General features: G+C 44.0%; 1 protein-coding gene across 3 annotated transcripts in view; it reads left to right on the top strand.

The window, feature by feature from the left end:
- Positions 1-25,395, top strand: part of Runx1 (RUNX family transcription factor 1) — a 221,612-nt gene that overhangs the window by 152,054 nt on the left and 44,163 nt on the right. For all 3 annotated transcript variants that reach the window (XM_090349145.1, XM_090349135.1, XM_090349137.1), the window contains exon 5: positions 4,164-4,268. In XM_090349145.1, the coding sequence (XP_090205271.1) occupies positions 4,164-4,268 (105 nt within the window). The remainder of the gene's footprint in view (positions 1-4,163; positions 4,269-25,395) is intronic.

Genomic DNA, 25,395 nt, shown 5'->3' with positions numbered 1-25,395 from the left:
ACTCAGAGCCTGAGCGCTGCCTCTCTTAGCGTTTACACTCAAGGCTAGCACTGTACCACTTAAGCCACAGCTCCATTTTCAGCTTTTTGTTGATTAATTGGAAATAAGAATCTCCTAGACTTTCCTGTCCTGGCTGGCTTTGAACCTCAGTCCTCAGTTTTCAGCCTTCTAAGGAGCTAAGATCATAGGTGTGAACCACCAACACCCAGCAAACAAGGTACTTTAATATTGTGAGTTTAGATTGTGAATGCTGGTGACAACAGTGTTTGCTGGCAGAGATTGGTGACATGAATGACAATAATGCAAAGAACAGGTGGGGGCTCCAGGGCCTGCTGTATGTACAAGCTGTGTAACTAAGACCTTGAAAAAAGTGACTTAGCATCTCAGAGTCAGCTTTGCTGCCTATTAATTGAGGAAAGTAAAATCCATCTTATTCCACGAGAGCATCAAATGGAATAGTATACGAAAAAGACTTTCAAAAAGTTTTAAGTTGTACACAGACCTACAGATGCCAGTATTATTGATACTGATATTCATTCTCACTTGGGAGCCTGGGTTTGACCCTGTAGCAGGGTCACCACGGAAGCACGGCTGTCTTGAGAGAGGGGCACACATTCTATGCCATGACCCAAACTCCTATGGCATTTTGTAATTGCACTGGGCTACACAGAATCCTCTCTACATTCATGTCCGCTGGGAGTCTCACAAAAGGCTCTCATTTAGCAACAGTGACTGCAGAGATGAAGTAAAGATCAATCTTACTGGGCTCTGAGTTCATGATGGATACCCTTAAAAGGCCAAAGGGAATTTGGCCCTGGGGACTACACAATCAGCCATGTGGAGATGGTGGGAGGGATTGGAGCAGTGAGACCACAAGCTATGGAAGACAAAGGAGACTGGCAACACTGAAAGCCAGAGAGAGGCAGACGAAGTCATCATCGGAGCCTTCAAGTGGAGCTCAGCTCTGACTGCACCTTGAACTTGAACTTGTGGCCTCCAGAACTATAAGAGGATAAAATTCTGTTACATTCAGAACCCAGCTGGGATGCTTCATTGTGGAAAGCACAAGAATTTGTGGACAGAACATTTCTGGATGTCCCCCATGGAATTGGAGCTGTGGGTGGGTGGCAGAGACAGCATGTGCCCCTGCCCATGGGCACCAGTGTGTGGTGACAGCCCCCTGCATTGTGGACTCAGAAGAAGCGTCAGGACAGGAATCTGACACTTGGGCAGACAGAATTTGTATGGGAATTCAAATCTTTTAATTCTGACTGGAGGAATCAGTTCTCATTCCGCTCTGTCTCTCCCCCCAGCCCCATAACTCTGGACAGGACAAGGTCTCTATCCACTGCTAGTGTCTTCAAGGTACCTTTTCCTTTTATTTTGTCTTTTTTACATCAGAATCCTCCCCTTCTACACTGCAATCCCATCCTTGTCCTCCTCTTGTACCTCTCTGTGAAAGAAGTTGGGGCTGTGCACAACAATCTCTGCCCTCAAGTGGGTTCTGCCCAGAACAGCCACTAACCCTACACAGTCATCACCCCAATTTATCCAACATGCAGACTCATTTATGGAGCTATCTGCAACAGCCACAAAGCAGATTGTCATCTTCAAGGCAGGCCATCTGAGAAACATGTGGCCAGTGACAAGCTGAGCTCTGAAGGCAGAAGGGCTCATGTGAGGAGGCCTGGGTGGCAGGCAAAGTGGCAGATGTGACTCTGGAGTCACCCTGTCCTGCCAAGTTAGTAAGATGCACGAGGATACAAGTGAGGCTGGAGGAAGAGGGGTGAGAGTGGGATCTTCCGAGGGAGATTAGGAAGCTGGCTGTGGGATTCCGTCAAGATGGGAAAAGTGTACATCGTGTTGAATGGGAAGTGATGGTCAAACCCTGAGGCCCATAGGATGGGTCGCTGTAACTATGGGTACCACTGACCTTGATTGTGGTCAGCTGATTCAGACTGCCTCCACATCAGGACTCCCTCTTTGCTAGACCCAGTCTGAAGCTCTTCTGCCCCTCTTCCCCCCACCCCCTCTCCATACACACTTCTGATCCTCTACATGCCAGTGGAAGAGACTGCAAGGAATGTTGCTAAAGGGTGTCTAAAGATGGCTTACTTTTAGAGCCCCTCCAGGAGGGGCCAGTAGATAAGGAATCATTCTTATGTAGAGTCTCTTGTGCTGTCAGGACAGTGTCCATGTGAACTCTCAGAGGCTGGAAAGTGTCCTTGCCTGATCCACTGGACAAGCTAGCTAAGACATTGGCTGCGGAGCCATAGGTACAGAGCAGGCTTCGTGGTCAAACATCACCAGATGCTCTTTTCTTTCACAGAAACTGTGAATCCTTGCGGGGGTGGGGGGAGGAGGAGGGGGGCGTGTGTACTGTGTGTGCAAGCGTACTGGGTTTTCAATTCAGGGCCAACTGCTTTCACTTGTCTCATGACTAGAATTCTTCCACCTGAGCCACAGGCTTCATATTCAGCTTTGGTAGCTGGGATTATAGGTATGCACCACCGCTACCCAGCTTTGTTTGATGAAGGGTTTTCTTTCTTTTTATGATTAGGAATTACTGGCTGGCTGTGGTCAAAGATTATCTGTTCTCATTGACATTTCTGTGTGATCTATGTATTCAAACAGGATTGTTAGTTGAAAATACTCTGTTCTAACTTAGAAAAGGAAGCTAGTGTGGCTTTTTAAATGGTGAATTATTTTCGGATCAGGTAAAGGAGTGCAGTTTGGTGAGTTAAAGAAGATATTGTGTTAATTGAAGAACGACAACTACATAGATATTGAATTTAATGCCTACGTAACCAAACATTTAGGTTCCACTGTAGAGCTCCAGGAAGCACACACACTGAAATGCTTAGGTACCAGACCATTTTAATGGTTTTATTCGTCTCCCTACAAAGCTGTAAGCTAGGTCAAGTTGAATGGACTCATCTTCCAAGCAAGAACATTGAGGCAAAAGAAGTCTTAGCCAGAATGCAAACCCAGAATCCATCCTCAAAGCCACTTTACCAAGAAGAAATATGTGTAAAATATTAACCATAAACAATGGAGTTGCACTCACCTTCCATAAGTATATGTATATTATTTTTCATAATGATCAATGTATATATCTGTATCAGTGGTATTTACTGAATCATAAACTATAAATTTAATGTTCATCTGTGAACTTATTTAGTGGTCATAACTTTCATTCTGGCCAATCCATGAGTAGTTCCTAAAGGAATCCAGTATTTCCAATTAATATTTAAAGTCAACTAGCAATTAGTATTTTGAAATCCAAGTAGAATAATTCTGATTTAGAATTTGGTTTATATTAATCCTAATTCATTGTTTTAATTCATAGTTCTAATTAGAATAACTTATTTTAATTTATCCTCAAACTTAGAAATGCTACTTTTGTTATAATCCACAAAGATATAGGGATAGAAGAGAAAAATGGATCTGCTTTTATTGTTCCTCTTTGGTCTAATTTTATAAAGAATTGTGGAGAGCAGTGGGGAATGGAAGAAGAAGCATGAGGAAGTCAGTGGCTCCCATCTGATTCTGAGCTGTGTGTGTGTGTGTGTGTGTGTGTGTGTGTGTGTATGTGTGCCAGTAGAGAACTTGAACTCAAAGTTTTATACACTTGTTTGGCTTTTTAGCTCAAGGCTCTACCACCTGAGCCACAGCTCCCACTTCCAACTTTTTGTTGGCTAATTAGAGATAAAAGTCACACAGATTTTTCACCCAGGTTGGCTTTGAACTGTGATCCACAGAACTCAGCCACCTAAGTAGATAGGATTATAAGCACAAGCCACTGACACTGGAATGTGTGTGTGTGTGTGTGTGTGTGTGTGTGTGTACTGTAGTACTTCTGAGTCTTGATGTGGAAGAAATATAAACTCAAATTGCTCTAGGTCCTGTGTTGTTCAGTGGTGATGAAATTAAAGCCACCTAACTGTGTGGAGTGTCACACCTAGCATGACAGCATCAGTGTACATTCCAGCGTGTAAGCAGAGCCAGACCAGGGGAGGGCTGGGAAACTTGATCGTTCATGGTGATGCCCGTCCATCAGCTTCCCAGCTGAGGCCTGGAGAGCGGGGATGAGCCACCTCTTGCCCAGCAGTCGAGTCAGGCCATCCCTCAATCTTTTTTTGTTCTGCTTTGTGTCTGAACAGGGAAGAGCTTCACTCTGACCATCACCGTCTTCACAAACCCACCACAAGTTGCCACCTACCATAGAGCCATCAAAATCACCGTGGATGGTCCCCGGGAACCCCGAAGTAAGTGGGGCCATTTTGTCGGGGGGGGGGCTGGTGAACTCTTGGGAACTACATGAGCTGTGGCTTCAACTTCTCCAGGGAGCTGTCAGGCTCCACAGGGAGCAGCAATTTCACTGTGTAACACCTACCTTCCTCACACTGGGCTCTTTTAAGAAATGTCCTCTGAGAAGTCAAAAGGAAAACAGACTGTTCGAGGGCCTGAGAACCATTTGAGATTAAAGATCAGACCCTCAAATGCATAGTGAAGTCCAACAGTACCAGAAACTGGACAGGGAGTGGAACATTATCCAAACAGGAGTAGCCAAAAGAAACCAGAAGGTCAGAATGGGCCACTGGAACTAATTGTCATCTCTGTTATCCTTGTATGAATTGGTGAAGGCTGGAAGTGAGAACTATGAAAACAAGCTCCTCCCCTCCATCACATATCATAATCTTATTATGGAATTGTTCAAAATAGAGACGGAAGGGCAGAAAAGTGCTGGGATGGGGGGACAGCAGTAAATATAGAAAGATGAGTCCTAAAAAATAGCTCCTGTGAGGAAAGCATTTAAAAAAGAAAAAAGGAGTAGGGTTGTTTAGTCTGCAGGAAAGATGTCTTCACGGTGACTTAATGACTATCTTTGAGGAAACACAGCAGTGACACTCTGGTGACTTCCCGAGCCCCACCCTGGCACAGGACCTCTGGGAGGGTGCACGTCCAGGTCTGTGGCCTGAAAAACCCTGGCCAGTCATTCTCCTATCTCCTGACTCTGCCAGGTTTTTTGTGTGAAGTCAACATTTTCTCTCTCCCGAGTTTGGGGGTTAAAAGAAACAAACCTTTTAGTGGGTCTCTCTACTTAGGCTGTTATACGGGAAGGTCAATGGAATTAAGAATATGATGAATGCTGGGGCCAAAGAAGTAAAGTTCTTAAGTCCTCAACAGGTACAGAGTGTCTTAGAACCATTGTATCATCTTCTGCACAATAATAATGAGAGCTTCTTTTTTTTCCATGTTTACTGGTTTCTTTTTTTCCATATATTTATTATTGTAATTAATAGAAGGGTTACATGATATTTGCCAGATAGATGGTGCATTCATTCCCATACATTGATACCCTTTCACTTCTTTATGCAATCTCCTGCTACGAGTGCTGTATGCAAGGACACTTTCTGCTCCAAGGATGTGAACTATACCTGTCAACCAACTCCCACGCCCCTCCCGCCATCGCCTTTGCCTCTGCTCCAGTCTCCTTCATAGATCAGCGTGGTGGGTCACAGGACAGCTAAATGCAGGGCTGAGAGAATCAGTGGTGAGGGGCAACGAGACAGACAGGACGGGTGGCTGTACCACTAAGGCCTATGCAGATGGCTGTAGAATCTCTAACTTTAAAACCAGCAGCAGCCAGCTGTTGGTCATTTTAGACCCTGGCCTCGCTGATGAAGATGCTTGCCCCAGAGGGCCCTTTCATAAAAAGCCCCCTATTTCTCTCCTCCTTTCATGGGAAAAAAAAGTCAGGCTTTCACCTCGCCACCAGCCTGCACTTCCTGGAACATTTAAATAATGAACCATGTGGTGACTGAGCTTCAGCAAAGGAATGGTGGCTGCTATGACTTTTAAGAATTGGCAAGCGGAGGGGAAATTCTCTTGGTTGTAATAGGCTGCCTGTCTATGCAGTTTACATAGTCTCTGCTGTTTTATAACTTAAGAAAACACTTTGTAGGAGAGCAGACAGAAGAGATTTGCTCCAAGAGGCAACATTTGTATATAGCCTTTCCTACCTAATGGAATTTGAGGGTCCAGGGAAAAATTAAAGGGGTGGAAATAAGGATAAAGTATGATATAAATAGGTGTTATAGCTCCAGGTAGACAGGCTCATATTTCACAAGCGAGTTCTAGAAAAAAGCCAAATGCAGGCAGATTTTTTTTTTCAGAGCCACTTGGGAAACGCTAACATTCTGCTTGTTCTGCCAAGCCAAGGTGGTCCAGGCTTTTAGTATTCTGTTCTCCTCTCATGTGGGTGTCTTGATGGAAAGTGGGGACTACTTGTGAGTGGAGCGTTGCCCAGATCACTTCCTAATGTCATAGTAAAGGACCACACAGGTGCATCGAGACTCGAATATGGTGTTGGTCCCTGGAGTAAAAGAACCTTCCAGTCCCAAGTTGAAGATTATTGTAAAGTTGTCTTGTCTCAAAGTGCTGGGTTTCCAGCACTTTGAGAGCCATCAGAATAGTCACTGCAAAGATAAGAAAGGACAGTCCCAGAGAAAGGAAGTGATTTGCCGAGGTTGAAAGGAAGGGCTGGTGATGCAGCCAGGAAGAAAATGAGGAATTCCTCATTGGTATCTAATCAGGCGCTCTTATCCATCCATCCATCCGTCTGACAGATCATCTGCTCCTCTCTCCAGGGTTACCCAACTCTCTTGTTATATATGGCATCCGTTTCCAGTTCTCTCCCCTAGCTTTAGTGTCCTTGTGTTTCAAGTGACTTATATGATCTCTCACATTGGTCCTGGCTCCAAGTTTGCCTAGCAATGGCAGATGGTGGCACTTCATTGTAGGTATGGTACTTCAGCTTGAAATGTTTGTGCCAAAGACCAGAGAGAAAGATTAACTCATTTAACCTGCTGTCTGAGTAAAGGATTGAGAAAAAAAAAAGACGTGTTGCACCCAATCTATCAGTCATACAGATGAGAAAATTCAATATTTTCCTCCCTGTCCACTGTTTTGAGGGTGAGGTCTTCTAAGTAGCATATTCCAGATAGAAGTGTTTCACCGTCCTGCCATTTAACAAGTCAAAACTTGTTTCTCTCACATCCTGTGGGAAGTTTTTACATCTCAGACCAATACAGAAATTAGCAATTGTTCAAAACTACATTTGTTATGTAGAGCATATATTATCAACTGTTTTCTTCCTGGGATTATTTCTTACAAGCAGTAGTAAGTGGTCTACTGTAAGTTAGCACGTAGAATCTTTAGCCTGCTAACTTATTGCAAGATGGTATAAGCACACCAAAATATAAGCTATTTAAGAGTTGTTTTATTTCATTTTTATATCTCTAGGAAGCAAGCACAGCTCTCAGCCAATATATCTGTAATTTAGGTGACTTGGGGATACTCAGAGACAAAAAAAACATTTTCTACAGATATGTCATGGCATAATTGGAATTCATGCTCTGTCTGATTCAATGCAATGGAGAAAGGCATTCACTGAGGGAAGGGTGGGGAGTGAGAGAATGTGGGGCTCTAGGTAGTTCTGGACTTCTGGAGTGATATGGGCAGCTGTCACTGAAAGGGCAGGTAGCTGTTACTTAGAGAACACCAAGAAACTTCACAGAGAAGCAAAACAGTCAGTGAAACAAATATTGGACATTTCTGGGACAACTTCCTCCCTTGGGAAGAAGTAAGTGCTATGTTCAACTTGATCTCGTGATTGCAATACCAGATAGCAAGATGCAGTTGTCATTCAGAACTTTGGAGAACTTTCTGAGATGCTAGTTTTCTTGCTGACTGGTGATTATTACTATTATTTTTTTACTTCATAGGGAGTCATAGTCAATATAGGCCACCTGAAATGCCTACCTTGCAGTGTTCAGTGCTTTTTTTAAAAAGTACTTTGTTGAGCTTATATTTCACAAATACAATTTGCTTCTATTGTTTTGAAAGGAAATAGCAAACCTAGTATATCTGTTTATGTATGCATATGTGTAGGCACATGCATATGTATGCATGTATATATATGTATATAATATATATTATATACATGGTACTATGGTACTTTGGACTTAAAAATACTTAAAATCAGGGCCTAAGATATAGCTTAGTGACAGAGTGCTTTCCTAGCATGCACAAGACCCTGAGTTCAATCCCAGCACTGTACAACAATAAACTATGTAAGATTGTCAGAAACATATGGGATGAGTTTGCCATGAGTTCTTACAAATAACATGTAGGATTTATTTTCGTGACATTATTTTCAAGGGTTGGGCATATAGATTAGTGATAGAGTGCTTGCTTGGTGTACATAAAGTCCTGTAGACTTGAACCTTAGGATTGAAAAGTTACTTTCTAAAAACAATACATATACACACATATATAATAGGTAATATGAGATAGAGTTAGTAATTTGCCCAACATTGTTCAAAGTGCTTCAGTATATTCACTTATAAAACCTTGAAGCAAAAGGCAACTGAAAACCTAGCCCAAAGTCTTATCAGTGAGCCAGGACTGCAACTCAGCAGACCAGACAGTAGAATCCACCAACACCATAGTCAGTTGTTTTTTTTTAAACTGTGTTGTCATTTGAGCCTCGTTGTATTGTAACTCTGAATTTTTTATTAGGAGAGTTTATCAATGTGGATCTGCTTTACATATGATTCTCTTGGACAAAGCAGAGAGAGCTCTGGGTAGACATGAGACCCTTCTGATCTCCCAGGAAGGGCTAGAGTGCAGTGGACCTCTTTAGGCAGTGCCACTCCAGCTGCGCACAGGTGCACAGTTGGTTCTGCATGCCACGGAGATGTGCGTGAGGACTCGACATCAATAGGATAATAAAATGCACTGCACCGGGCTGGACTCCTGTAATCCTAGTTATTCAGGAGGCTGAGATCTGAGGTTTGTGGCTTGAAGCCAGCATGGACAGGAAAATCCAGGAGCGATTCTTTTTTTTTTTTTTTTTTTTTTTTGCCAGTCCTGGGCTTGAGCTCAGGGCCTGAGCACTGTCCTTGGGACTTTCTCAAGGCTAGAGCTCTACCACTTGAGCCTCAGCACCACTTCCGGCTTTTTTCTATGTATGTGGTACCGAGAAATCGAACCCAGGTCTTCATGCATGCTAGGCAAGCACTTTAACCACTAGGCCAAACTCCCGGCCCGGCCAGGAGCGATTCTTATCTCCAATTAACTAGCAAAAAACTAGAAGTAGAGTTGTGGCTCCAGTGGTAGATCATTATTAGCCTTGAGTACAGAAGGGAAGGGACAGTGTCTGAGCTCTGAGTTCAAGCCCTAGAACCAATAGCAATAGATAGATAGATAGATAGATAGATAGATAGATAGATAGATAGATAGATGTGTGTATATATGTTTGTATATTTATGTATGTATGTATATATATATATATGTATGTGCTATATATCATCTATATCTATTGCGCAAGACAAAACTCTCCCGCCAGTAAGCATATACATACAGGACAGATGAATAAGATGAAAAAAGCAACCAGCAGGGAAACCATCTCCATCTGGTTCCCCGTTAGTCAAGGGTTTCACTGGAGGTCTCAGTATGGGTTCTTATGTTATCCTTACCAAAACGCGGTCGCCTGTCCACCGTGAATTGCTTCCAGCATAGCTCTCTGATCATGAAGATCAGCCACTACTCCCCCCTCCCCTCATTCCTTGGATTTTTCAAATGTATATTGTTTTTTTTTTTTTAAGAGGCAGAGATCAAGAATCAGTTTGAGGCCAGCAGGGGCCAAAAGTTAGTGAGACCCATCTCAACTAACAAGCCAGGCACTGAGGTTTGCACTTGTCATCCTAGCTAAATGGAGACATAGATGGGAAGAGACAAAGCCCTAGGCAGGAATCACAAGAGCCCAGATCATTGTAGTCTAAAACATACAGGGCTGGGGTATAACTCAAGTGGCAGAGCACCTGTCTAACAAGTGCCAGGTTCTAAGTTCAAACTCCAGTTCCACCAAAATGGATGGATACATTAGATAGATAGACAGACAGACAGACAGACAGACAGACAGACAGACAGACAGACGGATCCACAAGGGCAAAGGGGCCTCCGGCCACTGAGAGTCATTCCAGGCTCAGGAAGAGATGCTGGCCTCCATGGCCTGGCACTTTGATATACGAGGGCTAATTACCTGATGGCTTAGCAAAAGAAGTTTTTGTTGTTAAAAAGGTGAATGATCAACAGACTAAATGTTTCCAATGGCTTCTAGAATCTCTTCCTGTTTATTATTTTGGCCATATGCTAGAGCAGGAAGGACAAATTTTATGTGAATAAAGATTCCCCAGGGCCCTTGAATTCAGGCTAAAGTCTGGAAGGGTTTCTGGACAAATGGGAAGATGAGAGGACCCAGAAGAGAATTTGGTCCTGTCTCCAGCACAGTAGTAGCCCATCTAATGTAACGCAGAGTGCGCTGGGGAGCGGCCTGTGAATTCTTAGTAGCTACTTCAGCCACAAAGATTATTTTTTAAGATGGTATTTGTGTGTATATAGAAAAAAGAAAAACAAGGGTTCCTTCTAAGCATTGATAACAACTCCAAGAAGCAATCTGGATGCTTGCTCAGTCTGATGCAAGGAGAGGCAGATAAAGACAGAAAAAAAAAACAAACCTGTAATTGAAATTTGTACTATTCTTTCAGATATCTCTCACACCACTGAAGTTGAGTTCTAAACTAAATATATCACAGTCCTCCTTAGCATTTATTACATGACATGCTGAAAGAAAAGTATTATCTGTAATAGGCTTCCGTTCCTTAATCTTAAAATGTGTAAGGAGATTTCTGGATCCTCAACTCTGGGACCTGGGTTTTCACACTGGCGCCACCAGACCTGTGGGTGTGAACTTTGGGCAATTATCTTTAATACTTTAGTCCTCATTTTCCTCTTTGGTCAAACTAGACGATGAGATGAGATAATCTCTAAATTAGTTCCCACTCGAAAGGGGTAACAAAATCTCATCAGCAAAAGAGTCATGGGCTCCAACAAACAGGGCCCTTTTCCTGCAGGCTAGGGCATCCTAGGGTCTCATCAGAGGAATGCACATGTACCTGGGGTCTACACTGAGTCTCTCTCTCTGTGTCTCAGTGTCTCTCTGTCTGTCTCTCTTTTTGGGGAGAATGTTCAAAGGGCATTATATTACTTTTAACTAATGTGTAACTTACTTGCTTTCTCCTGGCCCCAGTTTCTACACTAAAGAACTCTTTGGTTTTGTGTTTTCACATGAGATTGTGTATTGGGGTTCCTACAGTTGCACTTACTGGCTTTGGGGTGCTGATTCCTGAGCAAGTGTCTGATTTGGCCAAGCTTGTGGCCGTTCTAATGGCACAGCCTCGACGGACCACTGATAGTCCTGCCTATCCCATGATATATATTCAGAAAAAGTCAGTTTTTCCTCATTCTTACTTTAGAAATCCTTTCAGAAATGAGAAACTTTCCAACAACAAGAGCAATAAACCCGAAATTTAAAAATTCATGAAGTTACCATAATGTAGCTTTTTTTTTTAAATTTAATTAAACATTTATAATGTTTTTTAAAAAAATTCTTTTTTTGGTTCCAGTTGTGTTTTGCATTTAGAACCAGTAGATTTCTTTTCTGGCACATGTATAGGCCTTAAAACACTCTGGGCACTTTTCCGAAGTCCCAAACAGGTACAAGGAACTTTGTCACTGAATGCTGTACTTTATGAAAAATGTGTGGAAAAATCAGGTCTCAATAGCATGAAAAGTTAGTAGTGGAGTTCTGACACTGGGTCCATTGCATGCTGGAAGAGAAAAAGATTTGTGTGTGTGTGTGTGTGCGCACATGCACTAGTATTGGGACTCACACTAGTATACTCACACTAGTATTGGGACTAAAATTCAGGGCCTTGTACTCTTGCTTTTTTTTTTTAAATTTTAACTCAAGGCTAGGATTCTACCACTTGAACCACATCTCCATTTCCAGTATTTTGCTAGTTAATTAGAGACAACAGTGTCACAGACTTTTCTGCCTAAGCTGGCGTTGAATTATGGTCCTCAGATCTCAGCCTTCTGAGTCATGAGGCACAAGCCTGGGCCACCAGCACTGCCTGGCAAGGACGAGATTCTCACACCCAACTCTTTGCTACCCTCGGAACATGGATCCCAAGGCTTCCCTCCCTGCAGAAAATCTGTGGGTGTTCTATATAAAATGGCAGAACGTTTGCATCTGACTTACATTTACCTTCTTGTATGTTTTAACTGTCTTTAGATGGCTTATAATCCCAAATACAATCTATACGTCCTGGGAATAGTCATTACATTGTATTGGTTAGAGAACAATGCCAGGGAACAAAAGCAGACAGTTTTCTTTCCCCTGAGATATCTTCAGTGTAAGGCTGATTGGACCCATGTATTGGAATATGCAGATTGGAGGCCCACTGCACTAGGCCAGATTTGGCCAATGCCACAACTCATCTCCCCAGGGTTCCTGGAATGTCTAACCACAGCCAGGCTTGGCTGGCATGACAGTGAGGTTAGCTACCCTTCCCATTTCCTAACCAACACGCAATTCTGGGCCCCTCTCCATGGCCCACCCCTCCACTGCACATCGTCTGGCCCTGACACTGCCAGCATCCCCCACAGGGGCACGGGAACCGCCCCTTACCACTGGGGCTGTGGTTGTCAGTGGACTGTCCTAGGCATTCTGACACATGCGCTTCTCCACTTTCCGGTGGGTTTTAATGTTTTATTTGCAGTTTTCAACTTATTCTTGCTATGTGCTTTTCCTAGGAAAGACCTTTGGTTAGAAGACTACCTTTGGGCCTACAGAAATACTGTGTGGTTGTTGCAGGAAGGATAAATAAAGTGTAATATCTCATCAGACACATTATAAGACACTGGCATTTAGTTGAAGAGGAAGGCGTTTTTCAGAGTATGATTCCCATCAAATGCTAGATACGTATTCTGTAGTATCTCTAGGGAAGTTTGGTATAGTCGGGAGCAGAGGTTCTGCCTGCCCCCTCCATCCTTCAACCTCCCAGCTCCATACATGAAAGCCATGGTTAAAACAAATACTTAAGTACCCAAAGCTAACTTCTTTCTGTTTGCCTTAAAGGTAATGGCATGTGGCAAATCTGCTAGTTCTTTAGATCCCTGTGAAGCCAGTTAATGGCAGTATATTAATTAGGTACATCCAGGAGTTACATATGCTCTGGGCTCATTAAAGAAAGGATTAACACAGTATCTAAATCACTCAGCATGCCTTCCTGCACTGGAACTTTGAATATTGAATATACCTGCTTTCTTGCTTTTGGTTTGGGTTTTGTTCACTGTGGCCTATAAGGCATTTTTTAGTCATTTATAAAAAGTAAACATTTAGAAGAAGTAAGTCCTTTGGGACTTTATTATAAATTGTGGCCTTCTTTGGACTTATTTCTGCTATCTCCTCATTTTCATTGACTTTAAAGTGGTTTTATGATATTTCCAATTCATTGTTAAAGATCTAGAGAAATATACAGAATTGCATCCTTTGATCTCATCTGACCTTGCCCAACAATAATGAACCAGGGATTTTAAAGGGCCCAAAGATTCTGCAAGGAATCAGAGAAGACAGTGGAGTCAAACCCAGCCTGACTTCTGGTGTGGTCTCTACTGCCCTCCCTCACTGTGTGACTCAGTTTCTCCATCTGTAGAATGGACACTCTGGTACCAAGCTTTCTGGAATGTGAAGATGAACTAAGAGGCAGGTTAGAGAGGATGTTGCAGGCCCAGGCTCTTGAGATGGCTGCCTGATTCCACCTTGCTTTCCACAGCAACCAGAGACCCCTCACATTCAGCTACTCAGGTGTGAAACTAGAACCATGGTAGTCTGAGAGAAAGAGAGAGAGAGAGAGAGAGAGAGAGAGAGAGAGAGCGAGCGAGAGAGAGAGAGAGAGAGAGAATGTGTATGTGCCTATATCTGTGTCCATGCCAGTCTTAGGGCTTGAACTCAGAGCCCAGCCACCATCCCTGAGCATTTGTGCTCAAGGCTAGCATTCTGCTACTTTGAGCCACAGCTCTCCTTTTTAGAGGTTAATTGGAGATGAGTGTCACAGACTTTCCTACCCTGGCTGGCTTTGAAGCAGTCCTCAGGTCTCAGCCTCCTGAGTAGCTAGGATTACAGGCATGAGCCCAGCAATACCCGGTTATTATGAGAATTTTTGAGCTGTGCATGAAACAACGCCTGTGAGTTCATAGCATAAAGCTGGGCACTTTAAGACACTTGATTGATTGATTGATTGATTATCTTGCTGATATCCAAGGTTTGAACTCAGCCTTGCCCTCTCATTTGGCTTTTTTACTCACAGCTAAAGCGCTACCACTTGAGCTATACCTCCAGTCCAGATTTTTGGCCAATTAATTGGAGATAGAGTCTATCAGATTTCCTTACCTGGGGTGCATCTCAGTTTTCTGAGTAGCTAGGATTGCAGGCATGAGCTACCATCACCTGGCTACTTTAAAGAGTGTTCTTTAAATAGTATCTGAGATTATTAAAATGCATATCAGGGGCACACACAACTTCCTTTACTCTTACTAGGGAACCAAATGGAAATCTACATGTGGGAGCTAAATCTTTACCATTTCTAAGTGATTGATAAAGGGAAAAGATCCCAGCACATTGGGCCCTTAAGATCTAGTATCATAGGGGCTCTTGTCTTTGTCCTTCTACTCTACTTATTAGTCACTCGGAAAACCAAAGCACTGGCTTCAGCGAATCCACTTCTCACCGAAGCATGGCTCTTTACTATACCATCTTGCTTCTCAGAAAAGAAGTGATCTTTTCCCAAGTAACTGAAGGTTTGACAAAGTCCAGTGCTGTAATCACACCTGTAACTCTAGCCACCCAGGAGGCTAAGATTAGAGAATGACAATTTGAAGCCAACCTGGACAGAAAAGTCCAAGAGACTTATCTCCAATGACCTAGCAAAAAGCCAGAGTGAAGGTAAATGGCTCAAGTGGTTCAGGGCCATCCATGAAAATGCTATTGGACTGCCCCTAGGATTTGAGTGAAAGCCCCAGTATCAGCACACACACAGACACATAAAAGGTTTTTATAAAAGCATAATCCCATTTCTTTTGTTTTTTTTCTTTGCCAGTCCTGGTGAGTGATCTCAGAGCCTGAGCACTGTCCTTGGGCTTTCCTCAAGACTAGTGCTCTACCATTTGGGCCACAGATATCCACTTCTAGCTTTTCTATAAATGTGAAGAATTGAACCCGGGTCTTTGTGCATGCTAGGCAAGAACTCCACCACTAGGCCAAACTCCCAGCCCCCCGCATAATTCCATTCTTAACTGAATATTACATACTCGTGCTGTTGTATGTCTTCCCATATCTTGGAGCTTCTGCTAGACACCTCTAAAATAATATATATATATATATATGAACTCTATTCATTGTGTGAGTTGCTTTCTATGAATTGAGAAAGTATATATCAAAGAACAGTGTGCCAAAGAGATAATCAAAACATAGGATATGCTAATTAGATAATTCGAAGCTATAAAAATATTTGCAGTTCCCACTTTACATGTATTATACAAAAATTGGGGGGGGCTTAAATAAAGTAGTAGTTGCTTTCTTGAAGATAGGTTTCATCACATTCTCTCTTTCAAGACCAGTGAAAAGAAATTGTGGAGAGAAAAAAAATAGAGGCATTTAAATCAACCACTAGTGTGTATCTATAGGTCTAGAAATTTAAATTGTATCACTTGAGTGTCTTACTGTTTCCTTTGCCAACATCTAAGATACCTTTTTAAAACATGGGAAGTGGTTCTGGGGAGGTTTACTCCTGTAATCTCATCTGCTTAGGAGGCAGAAATTGGGAGGTCAAGTTATAGGCCTGGGGAAAAATTAGCAAGAGCTCCATCTCTACAAATAGCTGGGCATGGTGTCACACGCTTGTCATCTAAGCTACACAGAAAACATTAATAGGAGGATTAAGGTCCAGGCTGGCCTGTACAAAAACAAAATCCTAAAACCTTAAAAAAAAAAAAAAAACTAGAGCGAAAAGAGTCAGGGGTCTGTCTGGCCCAGGTAGTAGACTGCCTATTTAATGAATTAGCCCGAAGCTGTGAGTTTGATTCCCAGTTCCAGAGAGGTAAGGCAGATAGTAGGAACAAAAGACAAAACCTTGACAAGCTGTATGAACATAATTTTCGTTCCCAAAGTCAAATGCATAACCAGGCATGTGGTGCACATTTAGAATGCTAACATTTTGGAGGCCAAAGCAGGAGGAATGACCGTTGAAGCAGATGTTGGGTGAATGTTGACTGCGATTGGTTTGATACTAATCTGAAATATACAAGGAGACATTATCTCAAAAGAATAGAATTTTTTTCACTTATAACTCCTTTAATTCCTTCCATGTTTGTTCAATGAAGTACTCCACAGCCAGCCAACATACACACATGCACACACACACGCACACACACACGGCTTTTTAAATATGGTTCTCCCTGGAGATCTCTGGGTTCAGTTTCAGGGAGCTGAAATGCTACACCCTTGGGCCTCAGTGCCAGTCTCGAGAACTGCAGCTGCTTGGAGGTGAGAATCTCCAGGACTCCAGAGGCCACTGGCTGTCCTGTCCACTTGCTGACATATAACATTTTGGCAGAAGAAGGATCAGAGAATCTCTCCTTCTTCTTGCTTGGAGGTTTCACTCCTAGCTGAATGAAGAGAGAAAGAACTAGAAACCACTGAACTTCAAGTCTTAAGTGCTGAACTGTGGTGGCATTCTTCTGTTAAACTCTGAAAGAGATCCCATGCCCTGGGCAAGACAGCAGCTAGCCAAGTAGACAGAGCACTGGTCCCAGAGCTCAGTCAGAGTACCCCAACCTTGCTAGGCTCTTGAGTTTCCTAGACCCTCAGTCTCTCATTTGTAGAAGGTGGGAGGGCGAGAGAGTCCTCTTAAAAGTATAGTAATTGGTCACTGGCTAAATGGGGACAATAAGGATTGGGAAGTATAGGTAACCTCTGAGAAGGTAAGGAAGTAGAAAAAGGGAGAGGGGGATGGGCACAGATTCATCCACAGCCCGAGATATGAGAGAAAGTGAGAGAACAAGAAAGACGAAGAAAAAGAGAGAGAGAGAGAGAGAGAGACAGAGAGAGAGGCAGAGAGCCCCACAAATAAACACCCTGACATGGCAGGCATAGAAGAAAGCATCCTAGCTAAATTTCCCATGACTCTGGCAACATTAAAATAAATAAATAAAAACGAAAAAAAATTATTTAAACCCACAAAGCAGCCAATTGTCCAAGCTTCAGGCAGGTCAGAGACCTTGGTGTTAGTTCCTCAGCCAACTAAGGGAGGAAAGAAAGAAAGAAAGAAAAGATGGTGTGAGTTCTGTTGACTGCATTGTTGGAGTGTTTCTGAGCCAAGCTGTTCCCTCCTTCTCTCCTTGGAGTATTATGGGCTGTTCTTCATTACCTGCCCTACCTATCTTCACAATCTAGCCACAAACAGCTTTGGTTGACCACACCACTTCCCTATTGAAAGTTAATACTGTTTGACTCATTCTGGGCTGCTAACTCAAAGCCAAAGAAAACAAGCCAGAGAATAACCATCTTGTATGGAGCTTGGAAAATGCTCAGAGGCCCGGCTTTCAAAATCCTATACAGTAGCTTTACTATATCTCTCGACTGCAGCTGCAAAGAAAAATGAAGGAAGCAGAGAAGTGGCTAAGGCGGGGGGGGGGGGGGCGGGGGGGGGAGATTAAAAAGCTGGGGGCAGGGTAGATACCAGGAAGGGAATGAATGGGTGGGGCTCCCCTCAGGCAGTGTGGGAGGGGAGCACCAGAACCCTGAGACTTTGTGAGGTCCTTTCACTGAGCTAAGATTTTTGTGTTGACATGTGCACAGAGGGCCTGTCTAAAAAAAGAAGCGGTCCTGTTAAAAGGAGTTTACAAGGAGAGAAAAGTTGAAATCTTGCATCAGAATGTTTTCCCTATTGCCAGTCAGTAGAAAGGAGCTGGTCCCACAGGTAGCGTCTCCAGGTGAAGAAATGCCTGCTTCTGTCCAATCTGGAAGGATCTGGAGAAGCAAGATCAGGGTGGGGATTCCTCCTGACTCAAGTGTAGTCAACACAGCCAAGGACAGACAGTGGTGTCTTCGAATCAATAGAACTCGCTCTCCTAACACCACCTGGCAGACAGGGAGAGACCCGTGTTTTGCTCACTGTGCCACAACTCTTTGGGAGTCCAGGCAAATAGCAAGCAGCCTGTTTCCAGTCTCTTCCTCAGGGAGGGAGTGCAAATGGCCTACACTAAATAACTGAGAACTGTTGACTTTCTTATCTTGGCTTTCCCACTTGGAGCTGTCCAGGACTGGCCAGGCCCTGGGTCCGCTTTCCCTTGAAGCCAGCCTAGAAAGAGGGGCAAGAATCAAGTGCCTCTCCTGGCAGCAAGGGAGGGCCATGTAGCTGGCAGCAGAGCTTGATGCCCAGGAAGGAGTTGCTTTGCCCCTTTCCTCAGCAAAGGATGTGTGCCACTGGTTGGATGTCCTAGGGAAAGTGTAGCCTGGAGGAAGGAAATCACTCATTCACCTGTCCTACTTGCACTTATTGGGACATCCCTCATCCTTGAAAGGGACTGCAGTTTCCTGTCCTGGGCACCATTGCTAATTCCAAATGGTGTCAGAGGCTACAGAAGGAAACTGAAGATTCCTGCTGGAATGGGAAGGAGCTGCAGGGAGCGAGGGGGGGGCAGGAGAATGCATGCTCAAGGCCTAGGCTCCATGCCAACATGGTGGAATTGGTGAGCTCAGGAAGTTTTCTCCTTTTCCTTAGACCTACCCAGCTTGAGGACTGCACTGCTCAGGTTATGAACGAACAAGTCAGATCCAAAGCCCCAGGCATATTTTCCAAGTCCTGGCTCACCTCTTCACTGTGGATCAGACTGCCCCTCTGCCACTTTCCCTCCTGTCTGTCTCTGGCAGGCCGGAGAGAAGGGCAGGGGCTTCCTGATAAACAATCCAGATGACTGGCAGTTATCACGCAGGCTGCTTTTTAATTACACTCCTAAGGAGAGGGTCCCAAGACAAAGTCTCAATAGACTTGCGATTACAGGCTGGTATTCCCTTCTCAGAGGCCGTGTCCTCCACCCCCTCACAGGCTGCTGCTGGTCAAGAGCAGACACGGAGAAGCTCTCCGCCCTGAGCTACAATTACCTTCTTAGTCACCAGACAGTGCAGGGGCGAGATCCAGGGCCAGTGGTGACTGCCAGGATGACCCCTCTGCTGTCAGAGCCCAGGACCTTGGGAAGCTAGGGAGCCGGAGTGAGTGACAAACTCACCTCCTGTCACTCTGCCTGGAGCTTGGGGCACTGACTGTTGGCTCTGATCTCATTCCCTGAGTGTTAGGGGCACGATTTCAGGATGAGAGGGGTAGATTGGGAGCACCCTGCTTGCAAGCGGTTCACAGTTGGTCTCGGGTAGACCTCAGCTGGCTTGGCTGTTCTGTCCCTACTTTCTGCTGCTTCTTATTTTGCCCTTTCATATTTGGCCCGCTGCCTATGTCTCTGCTCATGGTATGAGTGTGATCAAGGGAGACTTCCCACATGTGTGACCAATGTGTGATGTGTGCAATATGTATAGATGCATGGATATTTGTGATACACATGGTAGAAACACATGGGAGGTATTTGCATTTATAGGGTGCATATGTGTGTTGTATGATGCACAAGTGTGACGTATGTTCATGTGTGTGACACAAGAATGTGTGGTGTTGTGTTGTGAGGTGTGAAGTACCCACTACAGAGACACAAGTGAAGCCACAGGAGCTCTTGGCTTACGTCAGGGTGTAGCGTTCATCCATCTGATTTAATTCCTCAGTTTTCGGGAAGGAAAACTAGAGATGAGCTTTGCTGACACCATCTAATGAGACAATTCTCCAGAAAACTCCATCTCTATTCCATTACTCTAGTTTGCCTCAACAGTGGCTTACGAAGAGTTACTTTGAATTGAACTTGAAAAGTGGAATTCCTAATTCCTTTCCCTCAAATTAATTCTTCTTTTCTCCAGTCCAGGGGTAGATGATGGAATAGCTGTAAGCCTGGAAAATCTGAGGGTCTATCCATTCAGTCAGCATTTAGTGGGCCTACGATGCACCAGAGGGTCACAGGAGTCCATGGATGCAGGCATCTTTTCCAAGGCTAATTCATTAGTTTCTTTTCCATTGAGGCCAGCCATTGAGGGGCAAGAATTGAGAACCCTCTCTGGCTGCTGGAAAACTCCTGCACTACAGCTATAGCCTCTCTGTCGTGAGGCTGGGGCACTGGAAAAGAGACCTACTGTGGCCGGAACAGCGTGTCGATGCCACATGCTCTGCCTTCTAGTTTCAAGGAGGGGCATATACCTTAGAAAGGAGGCTTAGTAAAATGCCAGCCTGGTTCAGGAGGGCCCAGTACAGAGGAGACTCAGTAGCACTCGTTCACCTGTCCCTGCCCACACAGCAAAGAAAAGCTATCCATGCTGGTGACTGCCCTAAAGTAGAAAATGTTGATGTTCCCTAAGGACAGGTGGCATCCAGATGTTCCACCGCTGGCATGCTGTGATTTGCCCACCTGTTGGACAGAGGAAGGACCTGAGAAAGAAGAGCAGTAGACATGCACAGGAAGTACGGGTGATATATCTTACCCTTGGCCTTGAATACCTCCTGTCACAGATGGAGGAGAAGCTTTTAGGGCCAGCTTTCCACCCAGGGAAACAGAAGAGCAGTGAGGGTCTGGATTCAGGTCCCACACAGTACCTTTCTTTCTTCTAGCTATAGTCTTGACAACTTCCTAGCAGGTTGTTGGGCGGGTTCGTGCTCCAGCCTGTCTACACTCAACCTGGGGGCTGTCAAAGGAAAGAGGCCGGAGAACAGCAGAATGTTGTGGTTGGCAGACAGTGCCATAGGACAGGATCAGTGGAAATGCTTGAGAGAAACAAGAGACAGCCATGAAAGTCAGTGTCTCACTCACTAATGACTACCTGCCTATAAGGCCACTGAGGGAAAGTAAATACCTGGGTAGGAGCTGACAGCCACCAGCAGCCAGAAAGGTGGGACCATCCAGGTACCGGCCAGGTGGGACCCCAGGCCGGAAGACCTAATAGGGATCACATTAAAACTCTTGACAGTCAGACAGGAGACAGGTTCCCAAGCCAGGTTATCTGCCTGAAGGAAAAAGTAAAGAAAACCTTAATAGTCATCACATCCTATTAAGTTGTGTGTGGAGTCATCCAACAAGAGCTGGTTGAGTGAATAATCATGGCAGATATAATTGCTGTGGATGCTTTTAGAGCCCCTCAGAGTAATCCGTTTTAGTCCTTTAATTCCATGCTTGCAGATAAGGAGGCTGAGTGATGAAGAGACTTGCTCTTGTCCTCAGTGAAGTTTGGAGGAAACACAGATTTAGATTGGGGAATGCTAAATGCCAGACTCTCAGTGACGTCTCCCGGTGCCATGCCTTTTCTCCAAAGAAAGAAGGATTAAGGCACCTGCATTAGTATTATCATCTCAGGGGCACTCCAAGGTCTTACCTGCTATACCTGGGCACTGGAATGCATTTCGCAGAACCCTCTTTTGCCTTTCCCCACAGCCCTCTCTCAAATGGCAGGGAAGAAGTAATTTCGTACTTGAGAACTTGGGATAGAATCTAATAGTCTGTCCAGTTATAGGGAGAAACAGACCTATCTATAGAGCAGAAAGGGCATTTTCAACTGTTCTGTATACATCAAAGAATGGTTACAAAAAATAAGCACAAGTAGCTGGGTGTGGTAGTACACTCCTGTAATCTCAACTACTTGGGCGGTAGGGCTGAGAAGATAATGAATTCAAAGGAAGTCCAGACAAAATTGGGGAGGCCCTATCTCAAAAACAAAATACAAACAAAGAGGGCTGGGTACAGAGGTATCTCAAAAGTGGTAGAGTACCTGCCTAGAAGGCCCTGAGTTGAAACTGTGGTACTAAAGATAGCCAGACAGATAGCCAGACAGAAAGACAGATAGACACACAAACACAGAGACCATCGCATAGTTCTTACCAAAACAAGGCCATCATTCAGTGTTTATGAAGATTTAGTCTACGTACACTCAGGTAAAGAACTCTGGTATCTTCCATATTCATCAATTCTAACCTGCCAATCATCCAACCATGGGGGAGGAAATAGTGGTTTAATTTCATGTGTATCAAACACATACAGAGTTTGTCTTCTTATCCTTCCTTAAGAAATGCTAACATTGTCGTAGGCATTGCTAATCACCCACCTAAACATGATTGAAAGCACACAGGAGCATGTTCTATGTGATGGATGCCAATTCTAGCTCTTTTTTTTTTTGTCAGTTGTGGGGCTTGAACTCAAGGCCTGGGCATTATCCCTCAGCTTTTGTGCTCAACACTAGCACTCTACTACTTTGAGCCACAGATCCATTTCTGGTTCTAAGGTAGTTTATTGGAAATAAGATTCTTCTGCCAGGACTGGCTTCAAACCAAGATCCTCAGATGTCAGCCACCTGAGTAGCCAAGATTACAGGTGTGAGGTACCAGCGCTAGCCCATGTTTTATATCAAGGACTTGCATGCATGTTGTGTTTAGTATCTGCAATAGTCCCAGCTCTCATGGGTACTGAAGGAAGCCTGTGTTTAGTATTTTACTTCTAGTGCCAGCAAATGAGAAGCAGATAGAGGAAGGGATATAAACATTTGTGCCGCCCATTTGCCTGCCCCAACATCCCTGGAATTCCAGGTAACTGTAAGGCCTGCTCCCAGCATAGAGACAGCTGCTATCCACTGTGAATCGTGACACAGCTCTGTCTTGCCTAATTCTACACCTGAACTTGGAAGAGAATGGATTTAAAGGCAGGGAATGCCAAAGCAAGGTAGCCTTTCATGTGACTCAGACCAATTTGGGCTCACAACAAATGTCAATTTCCAAATGCACCAAGTATGACTGTGAGGAGGACTGGGGGGTAAAGAGGGATTGGGAGGAGGAGTTGGGGGGGGGGTGAAGAGGGATTGGGAGGAGGACTGGGGAGGGTAAAAAAGGATTGGGAGGAGGACTGGGGGTTGAAGAGGGTGTGGGTGTGTTTTCAGATCCATGTGCTTCCTCCCACTGGCTGTGTGACATTGGTTAAGTCATGTAACCTCTCTGAACCTTGCTTCTCCTGTATGAGTTTTAAAATGTGACCAATTTCTTTGGTTCTTCTCCAGTTCTGCAATATAACTTGTGCTGTTCTCTTAGCTTAATCATATGGAATGAAATGGGAACAGAAAGTGAAGCTACCTATATTTACATAGCAGTGGGTGGTTTACAAACAGGCAGAGAAGACATATATTAGGCTATGTATTAACTTGTTATATTGTATATCAAATCTTTACGTTACATAATGTATTGAACATGTATGTAAGTGATGTATAATATTGAATGGTATTTTGCCAACATTCAATTAGCTGGCAGATTGGCTGTTCACTATTTAAAAAGATTTATTTCACTAACTACTTGAGGATCACTCTCAGTACTCTTACTGTTTTATTTATTGACTTACTGTATGTACACACACACACACACACATGCACACAAGTACTGGATCTTGAACTAGAGCCTCACGCTCTCACTTGGCTTTTTCACTCAAGGCTGGCACTCTACCACTTGAGCCATTCCTCCATTTGTAGCTTCTTGCTGAGTATTGCGAGATAAGGTTCCCATGGAGTTAGTTATCTGCCTGGGCTGGCTTCCAACTGGGAGCCTCAGACCCCAGCTTCCTGACGAGCTAGGATTCATGATGCCCCTGAGATCTAGATACTGGGGTGTTGCAGAGGGAAAGTGAGCTATCCCTACACACAGAGTTTCTATAACCAAAACGCAAGAATGTATGGGAGGGGCTTTGAACCATGAATGTCACATTTCAGAAGACTCACTTGACTCCTATTTGGGGCTGTTCTCTGAATGTAGTCTCCCTCATCACTTTCCTTTCATGTCTTTCCTTTCACTTTCAAACACACTTGCTGTGTCTGAGTTAAAAAGTGAAATGCAACAAGTGACAGTCATTTAACTTTATTTTATACATTTTCGTTTTCCTTTTCATTTTGGCTTTCTGTAACTTTCTATAAAATACAATTCTAAATGAGTACTCCTCTCCCCCCAAAAATAACAATAGTAATAGAAGAATTTAGGATCTTTAAAAAAAAAACTTTAAGATTCAGTAAGCTATCCCTCTCGGGTTTCTTGTGGCACTGGGATTTAAATTTAGAGCTTTAAGTTTGCAAGGTGAATGCTTTACCCCCGCACCATATCTCTACCTCCCTCCAAATGCAGACTTGATTGAGGTAGCCACTATTTTAAATTCCACCCTGGAAACATTCATAACTCCCAAGAAGTTCAAAACTCCTGGCTGCTGGCACACGCATTTTCAGGGCTTCATAATTCTCCCAGGGGTTTGATCCAAGGTTGAATTCCCTACGGCCCTCCAAAGCCTTGTACTCAGGAAGCAGAAAAGTGAATTCCATAGCGGATATTTTCCATACTACTCTATTCCAAACTCAAGGAACAAATTGATAGTTTAATAGCATGCAGATACAGAAAATGAAAAACATAAAGCATTCATTTTTCCTGCTCCTGAAAGTTTATCATAGGAAGCACGTATATTCTAAGGAAAACATAGCTGTTTGGCACGTGAAGTCTGATGGTTTCATAAAAGAACAATTAGGTGTTTCTCAGTGCTAGCTTCTATCAATGCATCTGAACCACCCTTAGGCGCTGTTCATTTCAGTGCTGTTGTGGGGGGAGGGGTGTGTGGAGGGGGGCTGAGGTCTTTCCAAGGCTGTGCTGCTCCCTGAGTCCCATTGGGGAGAGCGTGGAATGAACTCTTTCCCAATCCCCCCACATTAGACTCAGCCCTGAGACTCTTGGGGCTTAGGAAATCACTTAGAGTGGAGAGCCTTGTTCTCAGAGAGTTAGGCCCCAACATTCCTGCTCCAGGAGACAGTCGTCAGTTAATCTCTGTAAGTGACTATGATTTGGGCAGATGTCAAATGGTACATTAATGGCTCTCATGTTAAAATCTTTTTCTTTTGAAAACATAGGGTAATGCTAAGAAACTAACTTTAAAAAATAACAATCTCACCTTGGATCTGGCCATACAGTGGCCGGCCTGAAACAACTTACTCTGGTTGGGTTTCTCAGTGTCAGTGTCCCCAAGTTTGCTGAGGTACACACAATGCCTTTTGGCAAAGGCTAGGTGAAGATGCCACCTCACCACCAGTGCCACATGGCAGAATCATCCCACACACACCATGTCCTGGTCACAGGCTGTCCCCTCCGATGGTGTCTGAGAAAATGCCACTGAATGCCTGAAGAATGTGAAGTAGAGAAACAGAACTTGCTGGAAGCCCTTGATGAACAGCATTCTTTCTGAGTAGAACCATCTAGAATCATGCCATGCTGTTGCTTT

Source organism: Megascapheus bottae, chromosome 1, assembly GCF_031878675.1.
Source record: "Megascapheus bottae isolate mThoBot1 chromosome 1, mThoBot2.hap1, whole genome shotgun sequence".
Lineage (NCBI taxonomy): Eukaryota > Metazoa > Chordata > Mammalia > Rodentia > Geomyidae > Megascapheus > Megascapheus bottae.
The sequence above is the reverse complement of the archived record's forward strand: the minus strand, read 5'-3'. Positions and strand labels throughout refer to the sequence as shown.